The sequence below is a fragment of the Seriola aureovittata genome, chromosome 8 (genome assembly GCF_021018895.1).
Source record: "Seriola aureovittata isolate HTS-2021-v1 ecotype China chromosome 8, ASM2101889v1, whole genome shotgun sequence".
Lineage (NCBI taxonomy): Eukaryota > Metazoa > Chordata > Actinopteri > Carangiformes > Carangidae > Seriola > Seriola aureovittata.
The window spans coordinates 22,893,292-22,909,710 of record NC_079371.1 but is presented as its reverse complement, the minus strand read 5'-3'; the positions used below and the strand labels follow the sequence as shown (position 1 = coordinate 22,909,710).

At 37.9% G+C, this 16,419-nt stretch overlaps 1 protein-coding gene across 2 annotated transcripts in view; it reads left to right on the top strand.

The window, feature by feature from the left end:
* Positions 1-10,143, top strand: part of aff2 (AF4/FMR2 family, member 2) — a 154,719-nt gene extending 144,576 nt beyond the window's left edge. For both annotated transcript variants that reach the window (XM_056382793.1, XM_056382792.1), the window contains exons 25-26: positions 1,086-1,315; positions 2,369-10,143. In XM_056382793.1, coding sequence (XP_056238768.1) covers positions 1,086-1,315; positions 2,369-2,490 — 352 coding nt within the window. In that variant the 3' untranslated portion in view covers positions 2,491-10,143. The remainder of the gene's footprint in view (positions 1-1,085; positions 1,316-2,368) is intronic.
* The last annotated feature ends 6,276 nt before the right edge of the window (positions 10,144-16,419 follow it).

Below are 16,419 nucleotides of genomic sequence, written 5' to 3'. Positions count from 1 at the left end.
AGTAATGGCTCTTTTGTTGTATTTGCTATAGTTTCCTGCAAAGTCAAAACCTAAATAGAATACTGTTATTTTTTCAGAGTACTGTCCACCATTATTCATGTGCAGCATACTGTATCATTGCTAATTTAGTTATGATACATTGGCATGACCACTTAAGGATGTACCTCTCATGTACCTTTGCTGTTTTGAGCTCTACCACAAATTTAAAGCTGCACCATTCAACACATTTTTCTATTAACATTATGTATTTCCGCTCATTGTTTAACACTAGTTACTGTTCTTGTTCTCTGATCTCATTGATGTTGTTTTCAGTCACAGCTGATCCTGCTCTGATAAACACACTGTACACTGCCTGCCCCCCAGCACCAAACTGCAGACCAAGTTAGCAACTAGCCGGGCAACACAAAAAGTCAGATCACCACAAACACGACTCCAAAAGAATAATAATGTTGCTTTGTGTCTGCTGGATGCATATATTGGCAACTAACACATTCACCATAACAAGGGTTTAACAACTTTATAAGGATAATTAGTCAGTGTTGTGTTTACAGCCTGTTCCACTGGCCCCTGGTGGCCAGAAAAGTGATTAATGCAGCTTTAATACCACATTTTTTATGAAACTTGTTGCTTCCTGTCAAAAATATTGTTTGTAGTGTACTATATGTTTTAAGTATTTTGTTGCTTTCCATGTTGTACAGTACTTTCCTGAAGAGGATACATGTTTTGTTCCCATTAGCCTCTTGTCGCTCACCCTGACCCATTTCCAGTTCTCTATGTGCTGATAAAAATATTTTTTTTCCTATTTTGTGCTGTAAAGCAGCTTGACAATTATTCCACCCAAGCTACATGCAGTATCAAAAACCCGCAGAAGAGTCCTTAAGCTGGCAGCCTTTTTTCAAATGAAGACTGTATTCAGCAGACACATCTTTAATTCTGTTTGGAAAATGGGTAACTAAGCACCTGGCTGACAGACTTTCTTCTTTGTAGGTTATGGAGTAACTCAGAAGCCCCTCCAGCGCACAGAGGGGAGGCCTCTTTAGTTCCTGTAATGTGTCTAGACCTCACTGCCTCTCTCTGTGTCCCAGGGTCAATGGGACTCCATCGCCCCTCTCACTCAGCCCCTCCCCAGCCAGCAATGGAGGAGGAGGAGGAGCAGGAGGAGGAGGATCTGGAGGAGCCACAGGTTCATTGGGCAGTGTGGCTATTCCCCAACGGATTCACCACATGGCCGCCAGTCACGTTAACATCACCAACAACATCCTGCGGAGCTATGAACACTGGGAGACGGCTGACAGACTGGCCACTGATAGCCAAGGTAAGACTACAGACACATGACATGGATCAATGCCAGGGTAAAAATCATCCCTCTTTTGATCAGTATAGTCAAATAGAAGTCAATGAGTCTGAAAATTTTGGAATCATTTTTATTGATAAATCATTTTATCACTATCACTAATTAGTACTGTTATTTTCCAGTGTGTGTCGCTGCTTGTACTAAACTGATGTTTTTTCTTCTAGAGTGTATATGTGTATTTCACTGTGTTGTATATGTCAGACTTCTATTGCACCATCAGGATGAATAGAAATTCATTGTATTCTTCACAGTAAAAGCACTTTTTGATCCTTTCTGTAAAGGTCCCATATAGTATAAAATGAATTTACCTTGTGTTTGTTGATTATGAAGCAGCTCTAGGTTCGATATTAATACTCTTAAAGTATCGAAGCACTCAGTCCACAGAGAAATGTACGCAGCCTGTATTCAGTAACTGAGCCTTAAAACGAGCCATCAGGAGACAGTCACCACACTCAGCTATTTTTTCTTCTCATTTTAACTTTATTAACAACACAACATTAAGCGGCCATCTGAGTTAGCAGCTACAAGACAGAAAAATTTGAAGATGTAAAACTACGTTGAGATGGTTTTTCATACTTAAAACCACAAACGCATCTTCTTATGGCTCAACACTTGAAATAAAACACCGGGAAAGTTTAAAACATATAGGATCTTTAATTAGATTACTGCTCAACCAAAAGCAGGCATGATTGTGGAAAGTGCTATGTTTGTGCAGTTATGAACAATGATTCATCTGACATTTCTCTAGATGCTCACAGTCCCATCACAAAACTTCCAAACTGGTGTGTGTGTGTGTGTGTGTGTGTGTGTGTGTGTGTGTGTGTGTGTGTGTGTGTGTGTGTGTGTGTGTGTGTGTGTGTGTGTGTGTGTGTGTGTGTGTGTGTGTGTGTGTGTGTGTGTGTGTGTGTGTGTGTGTGTGTGTGTGTGTGTGTGTGTGTGTGTGTATCATGTCAGCACAGCAGCAGCAGATACAGTCGGCCTCAGTAACTGTGTCTCTCCCTCACCGTCCTGTAGATTTCTTCCAGGAGCTGGACTCGGTGATGGAGCCGCTGAGTCAGCAGAGCAGCATGACTGAGCTGGTCCTATACATCAGGCAGGGACTGCACTGGCTCCGCATAGAGGCTCACCTGCTGTAGAGACGGGACAGGAGACAAAATTAAACAAAACAAAAAAAACAAAAGAAAAAGAAATGGGCCTGGGAGCTAGAACTGGGATAACAAGTGAGAGGAGACTCAGGATGATGCTTCAATTCCCTGTGGGATCTTTCAAATGAAACCAAACATCCAACGATAATGTAATAACATAGACTGGGTGGATAAATTGGACTGAAATTCACCTGCAGCTTGAACTGAACAGTAACTAAGTTTGGGAGTTTCAGCTGTGAATCACAGAATACAAATTAGCGTATTAAAAATTTGGCTGATTCTGTCTTTTGGAGAGAATAATACATCAGAGCAGGTAGCTTAGATTCCTATGGGGACAATAGATGTTACAAACTCCCTGTCTCCCTGAGTAGAAATAAGAACCAGATAGGAAAAAGGAAATAGCACTTTTACTAAGACAGGATCATTTTAAAAAAAGATATGCGAGAGGCTGATGTGATTAAGGTAGGAAAGGAGCTCGACAGAGGCTCATCTCCTCCTGCAGTGGCCTAGAAACGTGTCTGTGATTGGGACTACAATTAAAGCCTCTGGCTGATATCGATCCAAGTGGAAAAGTACTGGTCCAATCCATTAGATAAGAACCACCCTGGTAAAGGAGAGAGGCTCAGGTACAACCACGAGAGCTGAATTAATGGAGGCTGAAGTTAGTCCTCTGCTTCTCAGTCAGTCCATCTTCAGTCTTTAGTGATGGATCCTCCGAAATGAACTCTGGCAAACAGAAGCCAGAACCCGCCTCTGTTCTGCATCTTTTTCTATTTTCGTTCAAATGACTTACACATGCACAGGCATCTACAGGAAATGTACTGATGCAATCCAGGAGGGATAATCCAGAACAGCTGGTCTTTGGCATTTTGAAGAGTAAACATATTAACATATCAGCACAAGTACAGTTACAATGATAAAGAAGTCACATTTGCTATTTAAACAGATACATCAGTTGTGCATCTTCTTCTGTTGTATTTCTGACAGAGTAGCTCCTAAAAGCTCACTTCCTGTAACTGAAAGAAATCTAATTTCAAACTGAAATCTGGGACTGGTCTGATTAAGACATTCTTAGCGCTTCCATCAGTAAACACAAGTGTCACCAAATCGCCCAGAAATTAGATTTGAAGTTACAGTTTGAGGATTTGCTTCCTAAATCTGGATTATTTTCTGGTCAACCACAAGAAACCAGTTCATCCAGGTTTATTTATTTGCCCTCATCTGAGTATTACAAGGTCTAGTTACTGTTTGAGAACTTTCCATATTATACTGATATGATTATTGGTACCAATACCAAAACAATATATAAAGAAGTTGTTCTGCAAAACCGTTTTTTGCATTTAACAAAAGAAGCGAAAGTTCTCAGATATCTATACGCAGTCATACATATAGACTTTTTCATAAATAAAAAGGGTTAGGATTAATAAAAGCTTACTGTCCATTTTTTTTAATTGAAATTTTCAATATGGACAAATCTATCACAGCCCCAAAAATATTGAGACTTGGTACCTAGCCCTCTGGTTAAAGGCAGTGACACTAACGTTTTTAAATGTTAACATTGTTTAAATACATCTGTGATCACAGTTATCAGGATATCTTTTGTTTATCCATTTGCTATCAAGAAACTCCCACTATATGTGACCTGCATCAGTGGTTTGTTTAAGCAGAGGCTTTCAAATCTCAGAGCGCCTCGGTACAATTGAATCAAGATAACTTCAACATTAAGATGTGTCTAGCCAGAGTGAGGATTACAAGACCTGGTCAAGCTGCAGTGCAGGGAGTTAATAGCCCAGCAGAACAAGCACTCAATTCACCGGTACTACAAATGAGGGCTTTTTCCCATCAAATAAAGCATTTGTCTGGTTCTTCTCTTACCGGTTATGGGCTTTTGTGAAATCCCACTCAGCTCTAGTTCCCATAGTAACCCACCCACTAAGGTGTCAAACACTTACAGGGGGAAAAACTACAAGATTCAGTATGATTTGGCTCTAATTGAGCTCCCACCCATGTGGAAATCAAGTAAACAGGGTGAAAATCTCACAGCAGCTTTTCTGCTCTGATGTAAAAAAAATCTGCGACTTTGTACAGCACTTAATGAGATCAAATCATCTGCTGGATATCCTGTAGTCGTTTCCCGACATTTGTCGTGTTGTGTTGTTAGTGTGTATACGTGTACAGCTAATTGTCAGGTCTATTTAAATCATTACCTGACTGGACAATAATGATGTTTGTGTATCATAATGTACAGACTGTGACTCCTGAAAACAGTGTTTGTTTTTGTTTTTTAGCGTCTTGTGAATGATTCAATGTGAATGGATGAGTAAGTGAAACAAGAAAATAGGGTATCTATATATATGTGTGTGTGTGTGTGTGAGAGAGAGAGAGAGAGAGAGAGAGAGAAAGAGTGTATAAGAGCGTGTATGTGTGTGTGTGTGTCCATGCGCAGGCTATGGCTGCATTTACACAGCACCAAACATAATCTGATTTTTAACTCTTTGTGGCACATGAAATCAAAAGGAGACTACACTGTTCCCATGTGGTTTCTCTTCTCTTTTCACGTGGGCTATAAAGCCTTAAAATCTGGATTTTTTTTCTTCATGGTCTCTGTAAATCCAGCTCATCAAGCATGAGTTTTTAAGTTTTGGATCATTTGACCATCGCTGAATGTGTATGGAAGACAATGCGGATGTGAAAAATAATTTTCACTTTGACAAAAAAAAAGAAACTCAAGTGCCTCTATTTGTGTCCAGTGGGAATTGCTCTATTTATTTAAGAACAAAGAATGAATCTAAATGATTTTCCATACCATATTGGTATAAATATGAGATTGTTTTTCGTAAAATCAAATGTTTCCATAAGCTTTTTACTGGCGTTTATGACGACACCAGGGTTTGGCTTTAAGAAAAATGTGTGATTTAACGTGTCAAATTTGCATAAGTTGCTGTTTCTTTTCTCTCTTGATGATTTGAAAGTATGGGTTTGTCTGAAATGCCTGAAAAACTAAAACCATCGCATGCAATAAATGATAGCTTCAGACCAAGAACTACTTGTGTCCATTTTGAAAAAAAAAAACAAAAAAACAATGTATTTCTTGTCGCATAGTCATTTGCAGTGTGAATGTTCTACATCACCTGAAAGTACAGAGCCACTTTAAATGCACAACACTAAAGATAACAGTCTGATGGAGGTAAAACATTCAAGAATATCATGGTACTTAAAACCTTAAAGGAACAGTTCGATACTCTTTCTTGCTGAGAGTTAGATGACAACATCGATACCACTCTCATGTTTGTGTGCTAAACATGAAGCTAGAACCAATAGCTGGTTAGCTTAGCTTAGCACAAAGACTGGAAACAGGGGAATCAGCTAGCCTGGCTCTGTCTGAAGGTAACAAAGCCCATCTACTCGCACCTCTAATGTTAACCAAATAACACATTATATCTAGTTTGTTAAAGGTTATTTTCAGGTAATAAGGAACTTAGATAATAGCTGCTACGTTAGCTGTTAACTGAGTCACGGTAGTCCTGTGAACTGTCACATGATTAGTTACTTTATGGACACCGGAAGAAGTTTACAGGACTGTCATGATAGCAGGTGGATCTCATAGTGAATATGAGAATCTAGGAGAGGGACAGACTGAAAAACAACATGCTGATCTGAGCTCTCAGCTTGTGTTTGCTGTCTGTAGCTGCTTTGTAGCTAGTTGAGTTGAAGCAGCTGTTGCTTCTTGAGATAACCTGTGTTTTTTGAATATGCTAGCAAGTAGTACGGACCTTTCATTATTCTTGCTCAGTTGCTTTGCACATTGAGTCAAGAAATATTTTATATTTCAATCATGTTTCTGTCCTCCTGAAAAAAAAAGCTAATTAAAATTGTGACGCATCCCAAAGCTTGGTCATTTTTTGGCCATATCACCCAACCTTAGTTTATGGAATATGTACAAAAGCCAAACTGTAAACGCAACATGTTGTTGTTTTATGGAGGTGACTATGGCACTGGTGTAGTAGCCTCACAGTACACTTCGGTTTTTGTACAATTAGAAAGAAAAAAAAACACATGGTATAACATCAGATTGGGATTAGACTGTGGCTTTCTGAGGTGTCATGGTCAGATCAGGCTTCCAGTTTTGGAGGAGGAAATTTAGGTTTGTTTCTAGTTCCATAATTAATTTGTTTCATAGTGCATCATCGCATTTAAAATCACCATGTTGATACAATGAGAAAGGCTGCTGAACTGAATTTGTTGTCAAGAGATGCGCTCCAGTAGCCACCAAATCCATGCACAATAAAAAAGCAAAACAACACATGAAAGCAGCCCATGAACCACAATATTTAAAAAAAATAACTAGCATATGTCCCAAACACGCTCCCAAGACAGCAGACAAAAACAGTGCAGACATTTAAAATTACATAGGAAAAGACAGTGGCAGTTAATTAAACCTGTGAACTTTTAGACCTATAAATCACACTTATGAAATTCATTTATCATTCATTGTAGCTTTGGAAATGTCAAATAGTAAGTGGACAAAATTTAGTTACCTCTGGGGGAGCTCAGGTCTCTTTCGGGGGAGTTAAGCGCCCCTCTGGCTGCCCCCTAATTTGAACACTATATAACGTGTTTAATAGCGAGCTGTAGAGGTGCTGCTGAGTGGATTTTCTTTTTGCCATCCTAGCTGTGGCCCCCTGTTTCCAGTCTTTTTAGCTAAGCTAAGCTAACCGCCCATGCACTGGCTGTAGCTTCATATTCATCACACAGACATGAGTGGTAACAATCAGCAAGAAAGTAAACAAGCATATTTCCAGAAAATGTCAAAGTGTTCCTTTAAAATGGACTCTGAAATGGTTCTTCATCTGAAAGCGTAAAGATGTTAACTAGTTTGACAAAAATGCCTTTTAACGTTATTTTATTTGTTTTTTTCTCTTTTTCTTTTTTTGATTTGAGGTCATGAAGCCAAAATAAGCCCCAATGAGCCAATGAAGTTCTCCAACAGCCAACAAACGAAACCCACAATCTGTTTCTGTTAGACCTCAGTCATTACAAGTCCGTAATTGATCCAAAGTGTTGCTCAGTCCAATTCAATGATGTTTGGTGTTGTTTTGTTTAATGGTGAAACAGTGATGTTACTGTATGGTTATTGTTAATTTCACACAATGGTCCTTATTTTGATTATATGCAGCGGTACGATATACATAATTATACAATAATATGCTGTACAAAGTCTAAAGCATTGCATTGGTGACATCATTGGAAACACCTCACTATGTTACATGTCACATGATGGCTATGGTAAATGTTGAATTCATGCAACAGTTCATTTATATGCAATGTCAATATGTCAGTATATTCTGAAACATTTTGGAGACAGACTGCCTCAGCATGGCCTTTTATTCTGCTGACATCTTATTGAATATCCCATTAGCTCCTGTTACATTATCACAGTTGTCAACTTGTTTATCAAAGACAGCAGTGACAGAGCATCAACGTCGCTGCTGTTGTGATCACAATAGAGAGCGAAACAGACTGATTTAGTCTTTGACGACAGATGGTAACAAGCTGATAATACATTGATAATCTTTCCAGGACTGATGAGTGTCTCTAATATTTGTTTGCATTTCACAAAATCACAGATACCTTAGGAAACTGCCAAAACTGCCTCATATACTAAATGAACTAGCAGTATTTACAAGCATAATAGGATTTTTTTTCTTCTCAAATTCCTGTAATCTACCACAGTGCTGCTTTTATTTTGGGTTTCTTCCATTTCATTGTCCTCAGTTGTACTGTGGGAGCCATGCAACAGTGTTAGAAACAAGAAAGAGCTCGAAAGAGCTAATTTAGCTTTTAAATTATTTGTTGAGATCACCAGAAATAGACATTATTATCCTCTCGCACTGGTCAGTTCAAGAAAATAACTGCTAACATGTTGTATCATGTTTCCTAATTGATGCCTAATTACTCAGCAGTAACCATCATAAGTCCTTTTCAAGTTATTCCATCAGTAAAATAACCTAATATGGGACAATTCATATCCTCAGCTGTAACAGAAAACACTTCTTAGGCAAATAAGTTCCACAACCAGCTCAGTGTGTGACTGTGTTCATTTACACTTACAGGAATAATTTGACATTTTGGGGAAACGCATACAGTATAACCTTTTTTTTCTGAGCATGAGATGGGAATATCAACATCACTCTCATGTCTGTGTGTTAAGTAAAATGATAGAAGTGGGAGGCAATTAGCATAGTTTAGCATAGATACAAGGAAGCAGAGGGAAACAAATACTGTCCAAAATTAAAAAAAAATACACATAGCACCTCTGAAGCTCACAAATTAAAATGTCGTAATATTTTGATCCATACACTAACCAAAACAATTAATAGCTCCAGCACCTAACTTTGCCTAAAGCCACAGATTATCATTCTTGCACTGTTGTTGTTTGTGTACAGTTGAAATCAGTAAGTGTTATTTAGTGAGCTTTAGAGCTGAATATTTGAACTCTGGAGAGAGGCAGGCTGGCTGTTTCCCCCTGAACCTATGCTAAGCTAGGCTAATCACCCCCTCACTCTAGCTTTATATTTCATGCACAGAGTGGTATCAATCCTTTCATCTCTCAGAAAGAAAGCAATTAAGCATTATTCTTTTCCTTTACATCATCTGCGTTGTTTTGTAGATGATATAAAGTTCATGTATTAGGGAAATGTAGTATGGAACATAACAAGCTGGTGATACAGAGGTAAAATTGCTACTAAGTATTTAATCAATAGCTAATTAGCGAGTCATTCAAAAAGAGCTTATTTGTCATTAGATAGCCTGTTCCTTTCAATTTTACAGTAAATAAGAAACTTTAAAAAAGCAGCAATTAATATTCCCTTTGAGACTTTGATAGCTTCGTGGTCCAATGTGCCATTCATTTGTAAATCCTCCTGAGACACAAATCACAAGGGGATTCAAAATGACCCAAATAAAATCAACCTGTAATGTTGATTTTTAGCACTTTCATGTTTTCAGTCACTCTGTTTGCTGCAGTGGTGATGAACACGTAGCAGTTTTTAAACGAAGCACTTGGTCACCATCAGTGGCTGTTAGCGTTTGATTTTCTTAAAACCTTTAATCATAAACCCATTTTCATTACAGTATGACCTGTCTGCACTTCCTTTAGCTTTATTTGTGCAACACACCAGACAGTATTCTTAGTGATGCACTACTTTGGTTCATGTATTTATACAACAGGATCATTAATGTTAAAATAGACAGCCCCTTTAAAGTGTTGGGTATCTCACTATGGTGAAATTTGCTAATGAAGAGCCAGACATTGGCAGTAACACAGTGCCTCTGATCCAGCCCGACCAATCTCTGTGTGTGGATCTGATGTACATCACTGGCTAAAGGCAACAGTGTAAAGATTTCTACAAAACGACATCTGAGGACACATCTGTCCAAACATGGATTGCATTGTATTTTTAAATGTGTTGCACAACTTCAGCTGTTTCTTCTGTTTCTATCAGTGCTATCTTTTGGCCTTTTATATGGTTCTTTTTATAATGAAGTTGTTCTATGTGATGATCAGAAGTTGTGATGCAGTTCCATTGTTTTTAAATATTTAATGTCTCTAAAATATGGATTAAAATCTGTTTGAACCAGTGATCCTGCTGTTCTCAGTCTTATTTCTGTCTTTTGAAAATGAAATATTTCATATGGTATGGCTATTTTAAAGGTCTCATATTGTATAAAAGTAGATGTCTATGTCTTTTTTTTTTTTATTATAAAAGCAGGTCTAGGTTCTATATTAATACTGTGAAAGTATCAAAGCCTCAGTCCACAGAGAAATGCACACAGCCTGTATTCAGAAACTGAACCTTAAAACCAGCCGTCAGGACTTCTGTAACTTTGTGATGTCACAACAGAGCAGTCACCACCCTCAGCCATGCTGCCCAACCTTGCAGGATTTGGTTTCTCTGAGTGAAAAGAACAGAAAACAGTCAGCCAATAAGAGGAGAGGCTCAGAGCCTCCTCTCTTCTGATTGACCGACCTGTTGTTACTAGAGCTCCAGAGAGAAACAGAGAGGAGAGGTAAAATTATATTGAGATGGTTTTTGGTTCTTAAAACCACAAATATATCTTCTTATGGATCAACACAACACCAGAAAAGACTATACATTGCATTATGGAGTTTCTTATTAAATAGAGGCAACAAGAGAAAGCTAAAAGAAGTATCCAGAGTATTAAAACCATAATATAAACATTCATTGAATATAGCTGTGCATTAGAATTCAAGTCAGAATAAGAAGAAGGCTGTGTGTGTTGAATGTTAGAGAGAGATGGACTTCAGAGTGTGTGAGAGAAACAAGAAGATGAAGACAGAGTGCTGAAGTTAAAAGTAAAGTGTACATTTTCTGGTAGACATAAATCCCATCTAATTAAGCATTTCCGTAATGAGTAAGGGGGTGGAAAGCCTATTTGCAGACCTTGAGACATGTTTGGCTATGTGTATGTATGTGTCCTTGGTGTTGAGCCAACACTCTGACAGCTTAGATTTATAGGTTTAATTGCCATAGGTAACCATGCAGTCAAACAAGCTCTCAGAGATATGGTTCAGCATCACACACACTCAACACACATGTACACATGTACAAAGAGACCAAAATGTGCACACACATATTGTAGCAATAAGTGTCCATAAGGCCCCAAAGGGAAATCTGACCTGAGTAGATTCTAAAACTAAAGATGAATCCATGAAAACACATAACTTAAGATGAAGAGGATGATGACTTTCACATATCACTCTAAACTGCTCCACAGCTCAACCAAAACACATTGGGTTTATTCTTTGTGCTTTGATTGACTTTTACATGCGGACTGGCACTTTGATCAAGACTGCCACTGTGAGTTTTCCCATGGTTGAGCCCAACACTCACAGTTTTCAAGTTGTAAAAGGCACATTATCTATTCCCATGTTGTATTCTTACAGAGTATCTGAATAAAAACTCTGCTTTGAGCCTTTAAATAAAAGCATCAATGGGTTTTGATTGAGGAGAAGAGAGTTGATTTTAAATGAATATGTATTTAAATAGAATGCAGACTTTTTTTTTTAAAGTGTCCAGATTCAGAATTGTAACTTGTGAAAGTGCAACAGATAGTAATAAGGGGAGAGGTGTACTTTGAAATAAATGACACCATTTTTACAGAAGTAAGAAGCCGATTCTGAATGTGAACAGACCGTGTTTTGATAACATCAAAGGCTGATACAACCTGGCTACATCAGCTGCTGAGAATCTATCAAATGCAAGAAAATGGTTTATATTATGGCAGCATCATCTCATCATGCCCATTGTGAGCTTGGTTGCGCTCAAGGCCCACCACCTCTGAATACCTGCTACCTCATAAAGGATAAGTAGGTAGATAATGGGATGGACAGATGGCTGATACATTCATAGTGTCTCATCTTAAGCATAAAATAAAAATTAATCACATTATGCACACCAGTAATTGTCCATTTTTCTTGCTGATGCCGGCTACAGGTTTGGGTATCTGTGTAGCAACTAAAAAGTTCCACGTTTCCTGATATGACAAGAGGGCATAGCTCAAGGCTTTTCTAATAGATCAATGATAAACAAAAACCAATGATCACAGATTAGTCATTGAACTAATGTGTTTTGTTAGTGGTGCTATAGTACTGTAGTTTTTTATTATTACAGAAGCAGCCAACACATCTAAAATCTTGACTTTGCTGATGATAACCTTTTAATCTCATTTTCCAAATGGTAGCCTGTTATTGCTTTAATTGACATTTGACTGAAAATGCATTTTACTCCATTTTGAAAACCACAGGTTTCCCTCACTAGCTCCCACCAAAGAGTTGATTACAGCCATTCAACTTCATTAAAAGAAACCCACTCAGTCAATTAATTCCCTCCATCTCAATGTGCAGTGGCAATTTTAATAGATTGCCCCTCCCTTCATTCTTTACCACGTTTAAAAGTGATTTTGTTGAAACGGGAAGCTTTCTGTTCAGCTCTGCGACTCACAGTTCCAGAGGCACTAACGAGGGAAGAGCTCGTCAGCTCTAATTGAATGACTCCTGATTAAACTGGTTTCACACTGACAGGCAGCATATCACATCTTGTCCGACTTCTAATCGTCTGTTTCCTCGATGCTCTACGTGCTCGGGAGATACAGATGTCTACATTGTGGGTCAGAGGAGACACGAAAGCTCAGAAGCAAAGTAGATTTAAAAAAAAAAAAAAAAGATAAAACTGAAAGACACAATATCCTGTTAATGGATGTGCTGAATTTCACTCTTGATGTCAGACTGACCAAGTGTTGCTCAGGTTGATTTAAAGAGTCTGTGCACCTACACAGGTGTTTTCACTTATTAAGGCTGATTAGACTTCTGCTCAGACTGAGGCCAGATCGAGCTATGCTGGGAATTGTGATAAATCACCAAACTATATACTAATAGGAATGGTAATGTGAAGGTGTCGTGCCCTAACAACTGTAATAAAACTAACAGGAGAATCAGGGAAATGTCCATCAAGCTCGGTCTGCACAAGCACACACAGTCCTGAGGTCTGTGTGTCTAGTTAACGGTCCAATTAGGCAACATACCAAAAGTGAAAACACCTGTGTGTGTGTGTGTGTGTGTGTGTGTGTAGGGCCTTTATAAATGGAGGGTTTCCGTTTTAATGCTCTGCTGTCTTTGTGCTACAATTAGCATTTATGTATTAACAAAAAAATCATATGACTATTTATAAAAGCCATTGCCAAAAGAGAATTATCACCTGACTTTGATCCACTCAGCTCTACAGACCGTAATATCTTACTTTTCTGTTTTTCTTCACTCTCACCGTTCTCATCAGGATTGTCTCTAAGAAAACACCAACTGCATGCCTCATGTCTGGGGTCCAAAACTAATGGAAAGAGAGTATGGTTGCAAATAATTTAAATACCAGATTGAAAAAGCTTCTCAAAGCAGTACAGTAACATACTGTTTACAAGTGTTTTTTTGTTTTTTGTTCTTTGTGTTTTTGTCAAGTAAAAAAGTAGCTTCAAATTAACTCTTGTAATGTGTCACATGTTAAAAAAAAGTACTAGATTACTTGATAAAATACATCCTGATTGACAGGTGATGTGAACCTCTTGGAGAAGCTAACATTTCTGTTAGCCCTATAAATCAATCTCTCATTTTTTTTCTGTTTCCACACAAAAGGTAACAGCACAGATATATTAATAAACACAATGTAAGTATATACACCTGGCTAATCCTTAACAACACATTAGCATTTAATAGCAGCATTGAGTTGGATCACCTTCTATTTTTTCCAAACCTTGCTAATGTTAAGATGCTAATGTTAGTTACAGTTACACAGTTGTATTGTCCTTTTTATATTGCCATGTGTGTGTGGATTAAACAAACAAGATATAAAGGAAATCTGTGAGGTTATGAGGTGCTAAAGCTGTTTCCACCTGATTCATATTTTTCTGCTAATTCACCCCCTGGTGCTAGCTATTTAGTATACATGAAAATGGTAACCTATTGATTTCTTTTCTGGAAAGAAAGCAAATAAGTGAATTTCCCAAAATGGAAAATTCACTTATTTTTTGTTTTATTTATCATTATGATAATAATTTCTATAATTATAATAGTATCCATTTGGGACTACATCCTTCATCCTTCAAGTGTTAACGATAAAGATTATATATTTCATGCTATATTCTAAAGTAAATAATAACATAAGTAGGTAAGGTCACATGATTTATTGCCTTTTAATGCCATGTGCAACAAAATGAAGCATGTCTGTTTAGTACAGCAGTAATGAGACTATATTGCAGACATTAATAACACTGGCAGAACAGCTTCTAAAGGTAAAATATAGCATAATGTCAGAATCATGTTAAGGTGTTGTATGATTTTATCTTCAATACTCAATCATTTATTCTGTCAGATACCTCATCATACTGTGGACTAATGCACCGCCCACCCAGTGCCTGTTTAAAAACCCCACACTTGATTTTTTCTATATCAGCCATGACGCTGTAGAATAGGTCACAGTGGCTTTTATTGTTCCAATTATATTCACACTGAAATGCAGAGTGTAATTGTGTCTTAGTCCATTATTGTGAAATAAAGTTTCTTGAGTGTAAATCTACTATAGCTTTCCTCCGAGTCTCTACAGTGTAAAATTAGCCAGATAAAACACTGTAAGCAGCTTAGTAGCCTCAAAAGAAGACAGCCTGGTCTATGAAATTAATTTGGGTGTTGAAGAGCAGAAAATACTTTAAAACCACTTCTTCAAGTCCTTGGGAGGCAGAGGACAGTACAGTTTGTTTACTATTCCTGTATTCACACACAGTAAACACACACTTACACACACACTTGAGACAAACTCCAATGATGATGCAGCTGAGCAAAGCAGTTTTTTTACACACATACACACACTCTCCCTCTGTCTAATGTAATTGTGTATGTCGCCAACGTTAACAGAAAGGCAGTGTGACCTGCCAGAATATGAGCCCATAGCAGTAATGTGATTACTGGCATATGAAACATAATGATAGACGATGTGAGTGAGACAAAGTCAGAGTGGATTGGAGAGAAAGAGCAGGTAAGATGGAGTGACAAAAAGAAAGGGCAGCAGCACAGAAACAGGGGGGGGAAACAGCAGGTAAACAGTAATGTAATTGCCATTAGATCAATTTGATCGTGGTCAGAGATCCCTGCTTGTGATGATAAATATTGATTTGATAAAACCACTGAGGCAGAAATATGAGCTGACATGAATACAGGCAGAGTAGAGGAGAGTGGTTACAGCTGCGCTGACTCACACTCACTTTGAAAACACGAACATGAAACTGAGGCTGGTGGGGGGCTGCTGAGCTGCCCACGGGAAAGGCACCAACCCCCGAAATGTTCCAGGAGTGGTAACTTAAAGCTGCAAATATTAATATAGTTATATTTTCATGATGTGTGTGTAATCCTCCTTTCTTCCTTGTGTTTTAGCATCTTTCAGCCCATTGTTTTGGTTTCAGACTCCCCAACTTTTCATTTTTTTTCTCTCACTGCTTTCATGAACAAATAAACTGAAAATCCAGTGTACACTACCTGCCCACAAACTAATGAGTTAGCTACTACTCAGCGTTCCTGGAGCCTGAAACAAGAGTGAATATTGATTGGCCTTGCATTCAAGTGGCCAGCAACATTAACTTAAACCTGCCCTCTGATGTTTTCAGTAACCCTTTAATTTACAGGCCGTTAAATATGTAGTAATTACGTGGTAATGACGATGGGATGGGCGACAACAATGTAGACATGCTGACGGTTAAGACTTGGTATTACCTGCTAACAGCCTGTCTTCACAATGCATTAAGGGATATCAATGATATAGATATTAATGGTAGCATATATAGAAACAACCCTCCTGTCTTACCCTGTATGTGGGATATACTACTTACTATAACAATTCCCTTATAATTACCAACCAACCCTCTTTATTCTGCCTCAATTTTACTTAATAATTATCCTACATTTTACGGTAATTCCCAGTAATTATACTGCTACAACTTGGCATTTTTCTGACTTTATTTGACTATTATTTCTTGGCAATTTCTTCACATTACTACAGAATTACTGCTTAATTACTACATAATTAACTGCCTGTAAATTAAAGGGTTTCCATGTTTTCTTGTGAACAAACAGAAGTTATGTTTACATTCAGTGTTTTGTACCAACACTGTTTGAATTCCCGAGTTGTAAGAGATGTGTTAAATGCATTTCCTCCCTAATGCAACATTATCACAACAACTTTTTGATATATAATAGGTGGCTAAGAGTCAGATGCTGCTTCTGTCCACATTTGCATTCAATGTGATCATTCAATGCCCATTTTAATGATACAGTTACAACTAGAATGTAAAGAAATGTAA